The following is a 19,313-nucleotide window of genomic DNA, read 5'->3' on the forward strand; positions in this document are numbered from 1 at the left end:
AGGCAAGAAAGGAGGGTGAAATGAACCCGTTGAATACAAATTGAAGATTACAAGACATCAATAGGAGACTCAAATTGGCCTAGGCGCTCCTGTCCCTCAGTCACGGACCAGAGCGATTTTTGCCTTAAGACAATTTCTCGCCAAGTTTGAACAAACTCCCGGCCAAAGATGAAGGGAAGAGGACACAATGAGTCCATTGAAGATAAATTTTGAAGTTAGCAAGTTGTGATGGAGCCTACAAGTACAAATTCGCTCCTGTCCCTCAGCCAGGGACCAGGGCGAAATAATGGTTATATTGCCTTCCACCCAAATTCAAGTCATTCTAAGTCAAAGTATAAGGTGGCAATGACGTTTTGAGGCGTCTTGACGAAGAACGAAGTATCAAAGGTCGCCAATGTTGAGAGAATTGCACCAAATATCCAAATTCGCTCCTGTCCCTCAGTCAGGGACCAGAGCGAAATTCCTATGAAGGCTTGGGTGTTGAAGGTTTATCAAGTTTCAAGTGTCCAAGAGGGATCAAAGGACCTCATTCTACATGGTGAAATTGATTGCAAGTTGATACAAACAAGGTTGAGCCCAGGATGCCCAAATTCGCTCCTGTCCCTCAGTCAGGGACCAGGGCGATATTTACCATATTGGCCAAATCCTTCAAAAATCACGCCAAGTCAAGGTTGTACAAGGTTGCACAGGGTCTAAGGTGTCTTAAGAAGATGATATGCAAAGAAATCAAACGTCAAAAGGTGATCAATTGAGCCAAGGAGACAACATCGCTCCTGTCCCTTAGTCAGGGACCAGGGCGATTTTCACAAGATCATCCATTTTCCTTCAAAATCGTGACAAGGCAAGGATACACAAGATCAAGGATATCGTTTGGAAGGCAATGAACAAGAAACAAAGGTTACAAAACGACAAATTTAGGCTAAGATACAAGGTTCGCTCCTGTCCCTCACCAAGGGACCAGGGAGATAATCCTCCAAGCATCAAAGTGCCTTGTTAACGACAAGTAGAACAAGCATGGAACGAAAGGATAACGTTGTTTCTCCCTCATAATGAAATTTGGTGATCATAGAAACGAAGGTCAAGGAGAAAACACATAATTCGCTCCTGTCCCTCACCAAGGGACCAGGGCGATAATGGTCATAAAAGGCACTCATCCACAAAACCAAGTTAATCAAGTTTGAAATTCTTAGCAAAAATGCCAGTTTCAACATGAAGATGGAGGTTTCGAACGTCAAAAGCACGAGATTCCAGGCTAAAATGGTAATTCGCTCCTGTCCCTCAGTCAGGGACCAGAGCGATAATGGTTTGCATCTTTCCCTCCTCCAATTTTGGCGCTAAACATTTTTTGAATTTTTATTAAATGCTAAAAATCGATAAATTGGAATATTTAATTGATAGCATTTAAAATTTGCGCAAAACATTTATTTAATTAATTTTGCCTATTTAAAAATTGAAAAAATTAATTATAAAGGCAATTAATTAATTTATTATTATAGAAAATTGGAGCGCTTGGATTTATTTTATAAAAGTCGGCCCTTGTTATTTATTTAAAAATCATTTTAATTTCTTTATTTTGGCAAAGTCGGCCTAGAGGTAAATGGGAGGTGAGCGCTTATAAAAGGAGGGTGAAAATTTTCATTTTCACATTATCATTTTATCATCTTCCATATGCGATTTTGGAGAAGTGCGATTGGTATTCAAGTGGAGTGAATTTCCATTCCAAGGAAGGCGCAAAAATCATCAAGGGAATGCGAACTTGAAGTTAAAGTAAGGCGAACTTGCCAAAGACATTAAAGATCATATCAAAGACCCCAAGGGTGGCGAATTGATAAGGAGGACGTTCATTTGAAGAGGGATCACGTGGGAAGCTTCGAATTAAGTTTTGCCTAGGCGATTTTCTTCATTTTTGCATTTTAGAGTTAAGCTCTCAAGTGAGGTATGGCGATGTGGTCCTTTGTTTTAAATTTTGAATTTTGATCGTCATTGCTTCAAATTTTGAATTTTGAAATTTTGAATTCCAGTAGCTCAATCGTTTTTAGGAAATGATAACTCAAAGACTTATCATGAAGTTTCCTAAAATTAATCTTTAATCTAATCTATGTTATGCATTGCAATATCTAGTTACTTATTATGAAATGTTGTGTAGGTATGGCGACCCCGAAGGCGGGAGCATCCACCAGTCGTCTAGCTCTCATGAAGGAAGATCAAAAGAACGAAGAACTGGAGACCAAGATCGTGTCTAAATGGAGCAACATTGGAGATACCAACTTGGGCAACTTCAGCACGAAGAAGTTTCGAGAGGTCCCCTACATTGGTAAGCCATCACCTGTCGCCCGGAGAATAATTGAAAGTGGCATCATTAAGGCGGCCGGCTTCCCTCCAGCAGTACAGTGCCATGAGTTGATGATCGAGTGTGCTCGTCATTATGATCCCCAATCCAGAACGATCGTGTCCAAGGAAGGAAACACTTTGGCGTATCTTTCAGAGGAAGCTATAAGTGAGGCTTTCCATCTTCCAGAGCACAGAGATATGGTCTACAAGAGCATAGAAGGAGCCAGGTCCATGTACGAAGATGATCCGGATGCTTGCCTAAGCATCATCAACAAGAACTGGTTACTCAAGAGTCGTCCTCGCCTGAGCAAGATACCGAACACACCACACAGGATTGATTTCTAGGAGGAGTACAGAGATTTGATTACAATGCTCAACCGAGTCACAGGTGCACCTCAAGCTTTTTACTTTGAAAAATGGATGTTCTACTTCATCCAGGTGATAGTTCAGGGTAAAGGAACAATACATTGGGCAAGAATGATTAGCCATTGCTTGGACGTACAGTTGAGGAGACTAAAAGCTACCAAGTCCTTCCACATGAGTTCATACGTCATCTATGCCTTGATCAGAAGCTTTGAGTACGCAGGACTACCTCACAGAGGAGTGATTGGAAGAGGGCCCGGCGAGGTCAGAGTTTGTGATTCCTATGTTCACTTGCATCATCCGCCAGGAAGCAACTACAAGTTAGTTAATGATACCTTCACTATGAACATCACAAGGACATTGCAAGGCGGGATCCACAATAGATTGTCTCAGGATGCACAGGAACTAGTAAAAAGGTACGGTGCTTGGTTTATCCAATTTCCGAAGTTTACTTATATCAGAGTTCTTGGATGTCCTTCACCTCCATACATGTTGCTGAGATATCCGACAGACAGAATAGTGTTACTTGAGGTAACAAGACAGTTGGCAGCTTATGCGAAGGCATTCAGACACAGACATGGAAATGGATTTCCGGTACCTATCATATTGGGCAATTCAGTTGAGGTATGTCCTAATGCTTTAGCCATGGATGATACAGAGAAGGAGTTAGCTTTGTATTCTTTTTCATTCTTTGCCTTGAGAGAAAGCTTTGATCCACATGGATATATAGAGGAAACAGTCGGTAGGAAATTTAAGCATGAGTTTCAGATAGAAGATTTTATGATGAATCTCTTGGATGATCTTGAAGTAAAAAGAAAGATGCATTCTAGATTGCCTTTGGATTTCATCAGGAAAAGCAAGATTTACAGAGTGGCCGACCAAGCTCAGGACAATGGCAGACATCTCCAGTCATCCTATGATCGAGAAAGCAAATCAGTAAGGTTAGATTGGAATGAGCCCGAAGTTGTGGATCTAGATGCTTTGATGGCTCCAGTCTTGTCTTGTACTCGCAGATGGGTTGATGTGCAGCATCAGAAGTTGAGAGAGCAGGGCATAGCTATGACTTTCACCTTGGAGGAGAGACCAGCTGAAGGAGGAGCAAGTGTAAGCAAAGGCAATCCTAATCCTAGAAATTCAAGTGAAGGCAACCTTCGAAGTGTAAGTGAAGGCAATCTCCATCCAAGAGGCTCGAAGAGGAAAGAGAGACCTGGAAAGAGAGAATCTTCCAAGAAGAAACAAGAGGCCAGCCGAGATCGTTCATCCGGTACATCTTCTCGACAAGAGAAAAGGACACTTGAAGTGGAAGAGTCTATGGAGTCGATGGTTCAGAATGATAAAGAAGGACAAGTACCTCAAGGGTCACCGAGTGGATCTCTCCAAGATTATGAGTTACATGAAGACAAGAACAATGACGAGGTAACATCTCCTCCTAGAGAAGAAGAAACATTGCATAAGGAGATACAGGTTAAAGAGACAAGATCGGCTATCCCAGATTGGTTGAAGGAAAGATTAACAAAGGTGATTGTGATCGAGGACGAAGACAATGTGATTGATTTAGAGAGCCTTGTTGGACATTCCCAGGAAGAGACAGAGAAGAGAAAGGCTACCAAGATGTCCAAGATGATTAGAGATGAGTCTAGATCCAGAAAATTACAAATAGCTACACCGGCCGTGGACAAGTATGAAGGTGAGATCCTAGCAGAGGAATATGATATAGAGACATTTGAGCTAGGTCCATCCACAGCCGAGCAAACACTAGATGATGCCACCGATTCGTTTGAAGCATTGAAGGACAAGCTTAGGGAAGAAATGGAGAAGAATAGGAAGCTTGAGAGAGAGGTCGGTGCATGGAGAACATATTTCAGCCATCTCAATCAGCCTTTAGGACGTCAGGATCCAGCAAGATCACCCATACAGGCACTTCCCCTTCAGTCAATTGGTGAGGCAGAGAGATTCAGGAGTATGGTCCAGCGTATGAGTACTTGGATGGACAAATCTCATACAGTTGCCGTGGAATTTGCAACAAGGATGATGCAGACCATTCACTGAGCTATTCAGGTTTTTGAGATCATCCACAATTTGATGATAACGGTAGCTGCTTTTGCTCATACCAAGGATGTTATCATTCCTGTCTTGAAAGTAATCAGACAAACATTGAGGAAGGTCTTAGCGCAGGAAAAGATTATGGATGGAGGACCTCACAGTTTACTTCAGTGGTCAACCTTACTCCAGATGAAGGAAGTTCTCTTTGAGGACATCAGTACTAGATGCAGTCATGTTGAGGAGGTGATCAACCCGATCCAGGACAGAGTATTTGAGGTACTACGTACCATTCTTGGCAGGAGGATCGAAGTTGAGACAGATGTGGATTTGCAGGAATTGGAAGATAGGATCAAGGTCATCTTTTGCAAGGACGCTAATATCACAGATGAGCAGCTGGACCAGATGTTTGCTACCATGCTCCTGATTGAAAAGACTAAGGAACTTGAACTTACATGGGACGCAGCTCTTCTAGATGCATTTGATTAGGTCATCCACTTGGAAGAAAGAATGAAGAATCTTCTCGAGATTCCAATCGCTGAGATCGAAGGAATCGTATCAAGATTCATTGCATATGCTAAAAAGGAGCATTGGAAAGGGAATAAGATTCTAGATGAGAGGTTGTTATAGATGACATGGCACCTTAATTGTCATTGGTCTATGTCTCCTAGATTTTTGTGCCAAATTTAATATTTGGCTATGCATTTAATATTGTTCAGTAAAAAGGAGGCTATTTGTAACAAACCCTAATTAGGGTTTAGGTGTCATAATCTTGACCATTGATCTGCTTTTGATCTGGACCATTCATTGTAATTGAGGATGCTATTTATACCCTCATTTCATTTCATTTTGTCAATTAGAAATAGCTAGAGAATCAGAAATTAGAGAGAGATTAGAGTTTAGAAGCAATTTACTTTGTAGCGAGATTGAGCTTTGGGAAAGGAATTAAAGCAATTGTTGTACATGATGGCTTTGAGATCAATGAAATATTGAAGTTATGGTGTTTTGTTGCAATTTTCTTGGTTATCTTCATGGTTGTTCATTTTCCTTGAATCATTCTCAATCAAGGTAGTGTGTTAATTCGAAGGACAAAGTGTTGGACTTGATCCTTGGTAGGATTCACTTTCCAAACCACTAGCTTCTTGCTGATTGTAGGAACGCCTTGCGTGGTCGACTGGAGATATTTGAATCACTTAAATCTTCAATCATTGTTGTATCTTGGATATGTACCTTCGTGGTAGTGTCTTTGATCTTTGATGTATTGAAAAAAAATCATTTGTTACCTTAGAAGATCGCATCAATTTCAATTGAGTTGTTAATTTATGGCAAAATTGAAGTTGGTAGAATCTCACCAAGTCTTGTCCACATCAAGTCATTCTTAGGGTTAGACTAGATTAGACCTCTTGGAAACCCTATCCTTTTGATATTTTTGAAAAGCTTGTTTAGTTTAGCAAAATCTTCGGCAATGTAAGGCCCCTTGATGACACAGCAATCACAACGACCACTGGTGCTTATCCACACGTAGAGACCCTACTAAAAAGAACATTGGAGTCATCCTAACTGATCCTTCTTGCGAAATCTTCAGCAGTTAGCGACTTTATTCAAGAGAGGATAAGATGCCTTTGGGTATTTTATTCTGTGTATGATTGTGTACAAAATACACGTCAACAGTACCTTATCGCAAGGTTTATAAATACAGTAATGCATGTCCAGACCCATAATTAAACCCAGATGCATTCTTCAATTGCAGCAGGGCATAGAGTCTCATGCCATGATTGTGCACATATAAATCAAAACACAGTCGATTTATTTAGAAAAAATGAAAACCATAAAATAAAAAGTAGAGCCAACCTAATTAAATATATAAATAAAACATAAATATATGACAAAACAAATATATATTTTTTATTTTACTTTGTCAACAACAAAAAATAAATATATATTATAAACTAATTAATTTATGTTTAGTATAAAAGTTATTATCTAGTTTTTAAATATAAAGACATCAAAGTTTTAAATCTATATTAATGTCTATAAATGAAACTATTAAACAATAACATATAAGTATATAATAATGATTGGTGGCTGTTCCAAAAGTAAATTAAAAATTACATACAAAATTAAAATAACTCTTCAAATAAAATATAATAGTCTTAAGTTTTAACTAAAAATTAAACTTTATGTAAATATTTTATTTACTTTTGTATGTAGTAAATATAATAGTTCTAAAGTAAAATAAAATAACTTTTAAGCTACGTAACCCAGGGACGCGTCCCTGGGCTAAAATCCCCCACCCTTGTACCGGGGACGGCCAGAGGATGTCCCCCTGCCGTCTCGAAAATTGCAAAATCTGTGGGAAACGTCCTGGAAACTTGGGGACGATAGTGACTCTCAAAGGGGATGTTGCCCCGTCCTCAATATGGTTGGGGGACGTCCCCTAATTGTCCCGGGGATGGCCAGCCGTCCCCTTTTTCCCAGCACATTTAAAAAAAAAGACTCAAATGCTCAAAAGAAATATTTTTTAATTTTATTATAGGTCTGTAAAACTGGATTTTCACTAATATGACAGGTAAACATGTCTAAATCACTTCCAAAAGCACTTAGAAATAATGAGCAGCAGCCTGGTAATAAATTTCACAAACGCTTAGAACTCAGGATAGCATAAAAAAGTGGTTGCAGGTCTGCAATACTGGACTTTTCACAATTATGAAAGGTAAACAGGTCTGAATCATAGCCAAAAGCACTTAGAAATATGAATAATAGCTTGGTATAGAATTTCACAAATACCCAAAACTTTCTAGTGCATAAAGAAGCGGTTGTAGGTCATAATAGAAAGGGAAGACTATCAAAATATCCTCCAACCAGAAACAAACAATGGACTACATGCAAACAAGTGCTGGCATATTGACAATGTATTTTTGATTATGAGTGCATATTGAGTATTGACAACGCAGTCTGAATTATGAATGCATATTGAGTATTTACAATGAATTTTGAACACAAATCTGGTATGTTAAGGTTCTATAATGTACATATACCTGCTTTATCCATTTTTTCATATGAATATAATGTATAAATACATGATCTATCTATTTTTCATATGAACATTTAAAATTTCCTTATATATTTTATATAGCTATCTCCTTTGCTGTCCCCCCTCCATTCCCAAAATTGGCAAAAACATTTGCCATCCCGGAAACTCGTCCCGCCATCCCCTGCTGTCCCCATCCCGGAAACTCAGGGTGACATAGCTTTTAAGTAAATAATATAGCTCGAAATTCATATTTCTCATCTTTTTAGATAGATGTATTTAAGATATCTATACTAGTTTGACTTTGTAACGATAATTTGGTGAATAGATCTCTGATTCTTCACTCCTGGCCACTTATAGTTACCAATTTATACTCAAAACTCTTAATTAATTTTGAAACATCCATTACAATTTGAGATTCCATCCAAGTCCCTTCAATTTGTGAATACTCAATCACTTGCTTATGTTGTATGTGATAGCTCAGATTCGTTAAATATATGCTTGGCTAACACTATTGCACCATTTTTTTCAACACATTTTGCTATTTAGTTGTCATATTATTATCAATAAAAATGTACAAAACCATGAGCTAACTTAAACAATCAGATGCTCTTCAGGTAACTCCATTATCACGTGAGCAATTGTTCTTTCTTTTTGCCATTGCACCCCTTAAATGCTTGGAGTTGGTTTTCTCAGTTTAATTTAAGTAGAATAGGTTCCTAATGCTGCCTTTTCAAGTTATTTAAAATTTCGTAACAGTAAATTCTTGTGTAGGCCAATCTGTATTGCGGTAAAATCTAGTACTTGTATATTCAAGCTGTAGGCTGACCTTTGTTTAAGTCTTAATATACGTTAAAACTTAAATTGCCTACGTTGCTTGTTTTATTACATAGTTAATTTACTTCTTATGAATGCCATGCTGTCAAAGGTTCACCAAAAGTAGTTCTGAAGCAATTTTATCCAGCCTAAGGTAATATGTAGTACATTTCGATTCAAGTTGTAGGCCGACCTTTGTTTTAGTAACTCTTACCTATATATACTAAATTATATGTATCGCTTGTTTTATAACATAGTTAATTTACTTTTTATGAATGCATGCTGCCAATAGCTCGCCAAAAGTAGCTTTGAAGTGATTTTCTTTCACTTTATTTGATGAATGATTTACTTTATTTTGACATTTTTGAATGGCTTCACCTATGTTTCTGTATGGGATACAAGAACTACGTTTCAGCTTACTTAGTCATTTTGCATTTTGAGCACCTTTGATATTATTCAACCAGTTCTTCCATAATGGAATTTAAGTTGCATTGAGTAGCTTCTGCCATTTAAATGGTTAGATATTTACTGACTACTCTTTTGAGCTTATTAAATTCTTTCAACTTTACCTGGAAGTGTTTGTGTTTGTGTAGGTGGAGTTTTAGTTCTTTTAATATATGGGTTCCTTCTAGCTGTTTCTTGGATTGATAATGTAGGATTGAATTGGTTCCTTCTTAGATTTCAAGCCACAAATGGGAACTTAAAAACAGGACTTTTTCTTTTTCAGGTTGGTTACAGTATTATAACAGAAGATAGTTATTACCTTGGAAAGGTGGGTGTTGGCATCTTATTGGATACTTTCTTCTTTGTCATGACATAAGTAATTTGCTTGTCAATGGCTGATTGATAGTTTTTTTGTCAAGATTCGTGATTACAAATTTAATATCAACATGGGGAATGTGACTTATCTCGAGTTTGATTCATTTGGAGTTCCTTTCATTCCCACTAGTGTGGTATGTTGTACATGTATACTTTCATTTTTGTTTATATCTTAATTATTTCTACAATTTTGAGGGTAGAAACTTAATTAAAAATTTTAATTTTTTTAGCTGTCTTAAATTTTAATATTTCAGGTAAGCACATATTGTTTACTTGTTGAAGATGTGATTGAAATTACATCAAATACAGTAGTGGTGAGCTCTGGTGCAGCTGTTCGAGTGCAAAGACTAACAAAGGTATGCCAGACATTATTTAATAAAACATAGGTGTATGATTTTGGTTGTCTTGACATAACACCTATGTTGGCATGTTAGTTATTCATGTGTACATATGAGTCTATTGTTGTGATATTTAGATGATGCAAATAATCACACATTCAATTTCGCTCCACCCTTGATCTCAAACTTTACATCTGAAATGAGTCCTGCTCTTTTCAATCCTGTGTGTTGTGCTTCAAATAATCCCGGTGACAATCCAATGGTTATGGAGGATATCATGGATCTGTGTTCTGGTAATCTATTTCAATTGTTCAAGCACAGACATTTACAGCATTTCTTTTCTTTCATATTAAAAGTCTAAATGTGAACCTATAGATACATCTTGACAATTAACCAACAAATATTTTCTGTTTGGTAAGACACGTTTCTTCAGATTGCTTCAGCCCTGATAAAGAACATATTCTTTCTGGATCCAATGATGGTCATATGATAAAAATATCAACTTCATTTTATCAACTTCATTGAGTGTGACAGTTGAGAGTCTAATAGGTGCTTAGAAATGTGCTTCACAATGACCAATCTATCTGCTTGTAGTGTACAAATGTAAAATATCTGGTCTTCCTATGATTGGGTGTGAGTGTGGGCCTACCACGTATTGATGTACCAACAAGGCTTGGTTCACTGGTGAGCTTGACAGTGTTTTAATCATCTACCAGGGTTTCATTACAGCTGTATTGTAGCCCGCCTGATAGCATAAAAAAAGCAACAAAGATGTTGGCTAGAAGTCCTGGATGATGATAGCAGTATAGACAGCTCCTATAAATCAACATCTGAGGTGAAAGAAGTCTGTATTTATTATTTTGTGATTGAGATTCCCTTGTGTTTTTAGAAACTTCCAACAAGAAAACTCATATTGGTCCAATGGTAAAATGGAAAAACAGTTATAAACCACTGTTTTCTCTTAGTTAAAACATTGAACTTGTTATTACGAAGTTGTGAACTTTTATTTCACAACTTTTTATGCATGGACCAAGTGCAACTCTTGTATACTACCATCATCACATGTTCGATATTTAATATTTAGAAATGCAAACCTCTCCATTGAGGGTACCATTTTCCCTTGATTTGAGTTCCTACAAATCAGCTCTTTGTTATGGATTTTGTATTAAGTGTTTGTTGTTGGCTTCTATGTTTCTGGTAATGGCCATTTTTGTTACTTTAATTTTCAAATAATATGCACAATATTTTGTTGCATGTTCCATCACATGGTAGATTTCTCAAAATTGGCTACTCAAACAATCTTTAACTAATTCAAACTTTAGTAGTCACTATGAGGCAATCAAAAACATCCACACAAATAAGAGACACAAAGTTTTATATGGAAAACCCTTTCAGGAGGAAACCATGGTGAACAGCTGCTTGGATCTATTGTTCAATCCAACTTTAGCAAAATGAAATCTTCTTTACAAAGCACCAATTCACAGAAGACACCAATCCCAAACAATTAGGCATCAACTCAGCAAGAGACATCAATCTCTTTCAATGAGAGGCACCAACCTCCCAATCTCCTTAGATAGAAGGCACCGACTTTCAAAATAACAATATGATAATTATTTGGAACTTCTTCTCGGATCAGCTCTAATTCACCTTCACAAATCTGCTTATGATTTTCAACAATTTCTGCTCATAAATCTGCAATGATCTTCCTTTAATTTCTCTTCTCTTCTCACAAAATTGATGCTCAAAAATCTCTCATAAATCTGCTCACATATCTCTTTTAAATCTTCTCAAATATATATTTTTTAATTTCTGCTCTTCATATGAATGATATTCAATGAAAAATGATTGCTTTCTAACTCTCAAATAACCTGTATTTACACCTTGCCAAAGTGTCATTGATGGCAACCTATTGATGTGTTTTTTATGCACATGCGAACACAGAATAAAATACCAAGGTATCTTATCCTCTCTTGAACAAAGTTTCCCCGAGTGCTGAAGATTTCGCGTAAGGATCAATCGAGGCAACTCCAAGGTTCTTATACGTAGGTTCTCTACGTGTGGATAAGCTCTTGTGGTATGATGTGATTTTGCTAGAATCACAAGGGGACTTACATTCAATTGCCTAAGCGTCTGATCTGCTGGAACGTGAATCCTATCTACTAGCTGGAAGATGAATAAATATCAAAAGATACCAGGTTTGGAGAATCTAATCTAAGACCTAGAATGCAAGAAGATGGATGAACGACTAGGTGGAGTCCTACTGGGTTGGGTCTCACCATCAGGCTGAACAATTCAACACCAACTCAATGCGATCTTCTAAGGGATGCTTCAAATATGTTCAAATCGTACACCGTCAGACTCTGATCACCATTCAAGATAATGCATGAACAACAGAGATGTAATGACTCGAGATTAAGCTCGTTCTATGCCAGTTGACCACGCAAGGCGCACTTACAGTCAGCAAGAGGCTAGTGGTTTGGACTAGGTGGATTCCACGTGAGTGCATTCAATAACTTCTTTCATTCAATCTAATTATTTACCATCTAAAATGAAGATTCAACAAAAGACCATGCATATTGCAAAGAAACGACATATTTCACCATATCTTCAATGAAAATGGGGTTCATTTACAATCAAGGCAACAATTTCTTGCCTTCTCCTCCTAATCTATTCTAATTGCTATTCTATTTTATTGACTGTTAGCTATTCTAACCTCTATTAATCAACTATTAACCTTTACAAATGCAGAGCCAGAGCTTTATATATAGAGCTCTTTACAATTCAACGACTTTGATTGAATTACAATCAATGGCTAGGATTACAAGATAGAAAACCCTAATTAGGGTTTGTTACAACAAACTCCTTTAGCCAATGAGAAAATTACATTTCATGAGTGTGGACCAATAGAATTCAGGGGTAGGTGCCTCGAAGTTTGTGCCGTCATTGGTGAGTCAGGTACATTGAATCTGGACATGCTGAGGTGGAGCTATCTGGCTGGAGAAATAGTGACTGGGATGCCACCTTGTCTAACATTTGTGTCTTGGTTGATCCTCCTTTGTCTTTGATGCGATGAATGATGTACCTTCTTGACTGCCATGTGTTTGATGAAGCCTCCTCACTGTCAAGTTTTCTTTCTCTGGTAGCTCACCTCGTCTTGAAGTGTTTATAAGATCTTTCTTCTTAACATCCTGTGGTTTCTTCATGTGGTAGAATGAGGTCTTGAGGATAGCTTGCAACTCCTCGAACACTTGAAGTCTTCCAACGCTTTAGAAGTACCTTGAGTTCTCCTCCATGCATTTGAAGTGTCCTTGATGATGATGAAACTTGAATAGGTCGCCCTTGTCCTGGCCTTATCCTCCTCCATCTGCAAAACAAACCAAAAGATGATTATGTACACATGATATATTTATTCCAAGATAGCATTTCTTACCTTAAATCATTAACAAGAAGGCATCAAAATGGAATTTGCTCACGATCTTCTCTAGGGACAGGCCCTATAGGAATTTCGCTCTGGACCCTTTGGAAGGGTCAGGAGCGATTTTGCTACTTTGCTCAATTAGACCTCATTTTCAACATTTCACAATTTTGGACTTAACCTTCAAACCTTCTCCCATCATGATCTCACAACTAGCCCTTTAAGTGATGTCAATTTCAAAGTGTTTTTTGGCAAGAATTTAGGCTATCTTAGAATTTCGCTCTGGACCCTTTGGAAGGGTTAGGAGCGAAATTCATGATTTGCTTGTTTTCCTTCACTTAGCTCCATCCTTCCTACTTCACTTTCCTTTGACTCTTACCTTTGGATCCCTCTCTCATGAAGATAACACTTACTTGACCCCCAAGAAGGCCTGAAAGGAGAAATTCGTTGTAGACCATTGCCAAGGATAGGACCTATTTAGAATTTCGCCGTGGACCCTTTGGAAGGGTCTGGAGTGAAATTCAAGTTTTAGCTCAAAATCCTTACTTTTTGGACTCGCAACTCATTCAAATACATGCCTATGGACATCTTCAATTTCAATTCATCCTGATCAATGCTTGGCTCAACACAAAATTGGGAGAAAAGAGAAGGTTTTGAGGATTTCGTTCTGGACCCTTTGGAAGGGTCAGGAGCGAAATTCCTATTCTAGGCGAAATTCATATTTTGGACAAAATCTTCCATCTCCTTCACTTTCAATCACTTCCTAAGGCAAGAGTACATCAGTCTACCCCCACTATGTCCAAGGAACAAGGATTTTGGTCTAAACAAGGAAGAAAATAGTGTCTAGGGAGAATTTCGCTCTGGACCCTTTGGAAGGGTCAGGAGCGAAATTCTAGTTTTAGGTTGATTTCACACTTCTTCCATTCAATTCACCTTCAAAATTGATCAAACCCATCTCTCCTCACCACAATCAAGTGAATTTGCCATCCACTTAGCTCAAAACAAGGTCTTTTCAATGTCTTAGGCAAAATAGAGGGTCAAGTTGAGGATTTTGCTCTGGACCCTTTGGAAGGGTCAGGAGCGAAATTCCTATTTTGGGTTGATTTTCACCACTCCATTGCCTCAATCCACCTTTCAAAGGCAAGAACACATTAAAATCTTCCTAACATGCCTTAGAAGTCAACAAATTTGGTCATATCAAGGAGCAAAATAGAGGACATGGGATTTTTGCTCTAGATCCTTTGGAAGGGTCAGGAGCGAAATTCTTCCTTGAGCTCATTACACACCTCCTTTCTTCTTTTCCTTGCTTTGGATATAACTTCTCAAGCCTCCTCCTATCATCATCAAGTCAATTTGCTCTCAAAGTAGTGTTTTCTTCAAGGTTTTGTGAGGAAATAAGGTCCTTCAAGAATTTCGCTCTGGAGCCTTTGGAAGGGTCAGGAGCGAAATTCAAACTTAGGCTCAATCTTGACTTCATCTTCCACATTTCCTTATCCAAACAAGTGCTTTGCCTTCAATAATGCCTGGGACAAGGATTGGTTCATAGTTTTGGGCAAGGTAGAATGTCTTATGGAGGAATTCGCTTTGGACCCTTTGGAAGGGTCAGGAGCGAAATTTCTCCTCTAGGCTCAAATCATCTTCTTTTCCACTTGGATTTGCCTTAGACTCAATCCTTGATGCATTCCCTTCCATAGTCATGCAAATTTACCCAACTATCCAATGACCTAGGTGAAATCTTAGGTCCTTAAGAAATTTCGCTCTGGACCCTTTGGAAGGGTCAAGAGCGAAATTCAAGTTTAGGCTCAAATTTCTTGACCTTTTTCACTCATCATGTTTTAGACTTATCTTCTTGAATTCTCTCCTTGCCATTCAAGTCCATTATTTGATGTCCTTAATGAAGAAATAAGCAATAAGGAGGATTTCGCTCTGGACCCTTTGGAAAGGTCAGGAGCGAAATTTGCAATCATGTCCAAATTCCTCACTTTTAATCACTTCACTTTGTTTCACACATCAATTCTCTCTTCACTACGCCATAAGGACAAGGTTTATGAGGCAAATTAAGACCAGGAAGGGAGATATTAGGAAATTCGCTCTAGACCCTCTGGAAGGGTCATGAGCGAAATTGAAATTCGCTCTGGATCCTTTGGAAGGGTTAGGAGCGAAAATTGACATGTTAGTCTCTCCGTTAGGATTCATATATGGAATATAACATTTAAGTATAAGAAAGAAGAAAGTTATATTCCATATATATTGTCAAGATGTTTGAGAGTGGTTTCGGACCTCCAGGAGTTATAATGCAAAATCTAGTTTTTGGAGGATTCTTCAATTTTCCAGACTTAGTCAAATTTCAGGATCAGGATGACATTCCAGACAACGCCAAATTTCAGGACATTTGAGGATCAGGTTGACATTCCAGACTCCTTAAGGCGAATTCGCTCTATCCTTGATGTAAGGGATGGGACCTAGGAGGACATTACGCATTCAACCAAGGTTTGATTTAGCAACTTGAAGTGCGACCGGATAGTACACAAAAAACACCCTAGGAACGATCTAAATAACCCCTAATCACTCAATTGACCTGACCTCTTGAGGAGATCCACTTACTGACCCACTTCAACTTAAGCAGAGCTTGCTATCCTAATGATCTCTCTGACAACTCTCCAATGCAAAGGCTAAAAGCCAAGACCAGACAACCAAGCAAAGAAAACTAACCCTAGAAAGCAAAAAGTAGGGGTCCCCATTTGCAATGGGGCGATGTGTGAATACGTCACAACACAACCTTGCAATGAAATAATCTTGGAATGCAATAGAAACAAACTTCTCCCCTTGACTGAAATGCTCCCCCTTACTCTAGTCCTCCCTTTTTGACATCAATGGCAAAGACTTTCTAGGGATAAAAGAAAAGACAATGAATAACTCCCCTTGAACACATGCTCCTTTTGAAGAACTTAGTGACTGGATGAGATTGATATCACTCCCAATTTCTCCCTTAGGTACTCAAAAGTCTCCATTGGAAGATTCATTGTGAAAATGTCCACAATTTGTTCTTATGTAGCAGTGTACTCCAACTTCACTTGCTAATCAACCACCTACTCTCTTAAGAAATGGTATTTGATTGGAATGTGCTTTGTCTTTAAGTGCCTAACTAAATTATTCAAAATATTCATTGCACTTGTTTATCATAGAATATGGAGATGGATGCTCATACTCAACCTTAATATCCTTCAATGTTTGTTTCATTCAGATAACCTATGTGCAATAAGCTGCTGCTGCTATGTATTCTGCCTCTACTATAGATAAGGAAATTGAATCTTGTTTCTTACTCAACCAAGATACAAGATTGTTATCAAGGAATGCTCCTCCACTAGTGCTTTTTGTCATCAACACTATCGGCCCAATCCACATCTGTATATGCGGTAAGGGTGAAATATCACCTCTTGGATACCACAACCCAAAATCCATAGTGCCCTTTAGATATTTGAATTTTATTTTTAATGCTTGCACATAAGTTTCCTTTGGTACTGCTTGAAACTGTGCCACTGAACCAACTGCTTGATAATATCAGGCCTTGTAGCTATCACATAGAATAAACTTCCAATCATCGGCTTGTATAGAGTTTGATTAGCCTCAGGAGATTCATCATCCTTACTTGATTTGCATCCTATAACCATGGGAGTGCTCACTGGATTGTAGTCTTCCATCTTGAATTTCTTTAACTTCTCCTTATATACTTGGTTTGTGAAATAAATATCCCTTTATTTGATTGGGGAATTTGTAACCCAAGGAAGGGCAACTCACCAAGAAATGACATTTCAAACTTCTTCATATTAATGGAAAACTCTTGGCACATCTTGTCATTGCTACTTCCAAAAATAATATCATCCACATAGAACACTACAATCAACATATCATCTCATTCATTCTTGATATAAAGATTGATATCCACAATTCCTCTTTTGAAACCTTGTTGTTGAAGATGCTTGTCTAGTATTGAGTACCAAGCTCTCGGGGCTTGTTTTAGCCCATAAAGTGCCTACTTTAGCGTGCAAATATAGTCCTCATTCTTTGATAGGAGAAACCCTTCTGGCTGTTCAATATACACTTCTTTCTCCAAGTTTCCATTTAAAGAGGTTGATTTCACATCATTTGGTAGACTTTGAAATTCTTAAATTGGTAAGGACCAAAACCATTCCTATGGCCTTTAAATGAGCAACATGGGCAAATGTTTCTTTGAAATCAATTTCTTCAATTTGAGCATATCCCTTACATGCTAATATTGTCTTGTTTCTCACAACCTAGCCATCCTCATTTAGCTTGTTCCTAGATACCCACTTAGTGCTAACCACATTATCCTCAGGTCTTGGGACAAGTTCTCAAATTTCATTCTTCTCAATTTGATTCAATTCCTCTTCCATAGCCTTTATCCAATGCTTGTCTTCACTTGCTACTATAAAGTTCTTCGGTTCTATTTTGGAGAGCAAGAACAAGTTTGCATGTTCTGATGTGCTGGTAAATCTCCTTGTCTGAATTTCTGTATCTTTCTCCCCAATAATCAAGTCTTCTGGATGATTCTTTTGGACAAATTTGGATGGACTCTTGGATGATGACCTTGATGGTGTCTTTAGTTCTCTTTGCTCAACTTCCTCATTTTCAATTTCTTCCTCTACCATCTCTTCTTTGCAGTTTTCTTCTTCTTGATGATCAACTTCTTCAGCCATTCTTTTAGATTGCTTTCTTCATTAATCTCACATTTGCACTTTCAACAACTTTGTGCAATCTTTTACTATAGCATTTGTAAGCTTTACTCCTTGTGGAATATCCAAGAAAGATACCTTAATTACAACTAGAATCAAGCTTTCCCATATCTTCATTGTCTCTTCTTATATAGCACTTGCTCTCGAATACCTTGAAATACTTCACTGGTGGAGGTCTTCCCTTCCAAAGTTCATATGGGGTTTTGCTGTTGTTCACCTTGATTTGTGCTTGGTTCAAAATGTAGATTGTTATATGAACTGGTTCTCTCCAAAAAGTATCGAATAGCTTGTACTCATTTAGCATGGCTCTTGCCATTCCTTGAATTATTCTATTTTTTCCTCTCAACAACTTTTTGTTGTGGATTTCTTGCGGCTGAATATTGTCTTCTTATTCCATGCCATTCACAAAATTCTTCAAATTCATTTGAAGTGATCTCTCCTCTATCAGATCAGATCTTAGGCATTTGATTCTTAACCCAATTTCATTCTCTTCTAAGGCTTTGAATGCCTAAGACCTCTCTAAGTGTTCAGATTTTTCTTTTAGAAATGTAACCCAAGTCGTCTTGGAATAATCATCAATTAGTAGTATGAAATAGCTCCCCCCTTGCAAACTTTTTGTTCTTGTTGGCCCACATAAATCAGTGTGTATAAGTTCCAAAGGCTTTGATTTAGAGCACTCCTTTGATTTGAAACTTTTCCTTGTTTGCTTTCCATATTGGCAGTATTTGCAGATAGTATTAGGAGGCTTTGCTATCTTTGGCATCTCTTATGATTTACTTCTTGTTGATCTTCACACTGTTATCAAAGTTCAAATGACCCATCCTCCTATGCCACAACCAACTCTTATCTTCTTGCCCCATATAACTTTTTTCACTTTTGGTTTCATTGAGGATGTAGAGATTATTGGCTTTTCTATATGCATCTACTATCAATTTCCCGTCCTCCTTGATTTTACAACTTTAGAATAAAATGTGAGTGTGCCCTTAGTTACACATTTGATTTACACTTAGGAGTTTATGCTTCAACCCTTCAATAAATAGAACATTCTTAGTTTTTGTTTTTCCATTATCTAAACTAAGTGTGACTTTTCCTTTTATATTTTTTGAAGCAATGTCCCCAAATTTCACTATACCTTCACTCACTTTGTTTAGGGCGAAGATTTTTCTTGTCACCAGTCATATGGGTTGAGCAACCACTATCAACATACTGTTGGTCTTTCTCATTTTGAGCGTGTAGGGCAACTTGTACAAGCATGGATCTTTCCTTCAATTCATGCTCCTGCTTCTCCAAAATTTTATAGATTCCTACTCTTACTTGTCATGAACATCCTCTTACTTGTCATGAACATCCTCTTCCTTGTTTTGTCGAGAAGGTTTCACAAAATCACTTATACACAAAGGTGATGT

At 37.8% G+C, this 19,313-nt stretch overlaps 1 protein-coding gene across 4 annotated transcripts in view; it reads left to right on the forward strand.

The window, feature by feature from the left end:
• Positions 1-19,313, forward strand: part of LOC131060156 (uncharacterized) — a 223,472-nt gene that overhangs the window by 108,951 nt on the left and 95,208 nt on the right. For 3 of the 4 annotated variants that reach the window (XM_059209337.1, XM_057993274.2, XM_057993276.2), the window contains exons 4-6: positions 9,309-9,353; positions 9,445-9,534; positions 9,655-9,756. In XM_059209337.1, coding sequence (XP_059065320.1) covers positions 9,309-9,353; positions 9,445-9,534; positions 9,655-9,756 — 237 coding nt within the window. Of the gene's footprint in view, positions 1-9,308; positions 9,354-9,444; positions 9,535-9,654; positions 9,757-10,454; positions 10,494-19,313 lie in introns of those variants that run through there. The other variant, XM_057993277.2, reaches the window with a different exon arrangement.

This window comes from Cryptomeria japonica, chromosome 7, assembly GCF_030272615.1.
Source record: "Cryptomeria japonica chromosome 7, Sugi_1.0, whole genome shotgun sequence".
Classification (NCBI taxonomy): Eukaryota; Viridiplantae; Streptophyta; class Pinopsida; order Cupressales; family Cupressaceae; genus Cryptomeria; species Cryptomeria japonica.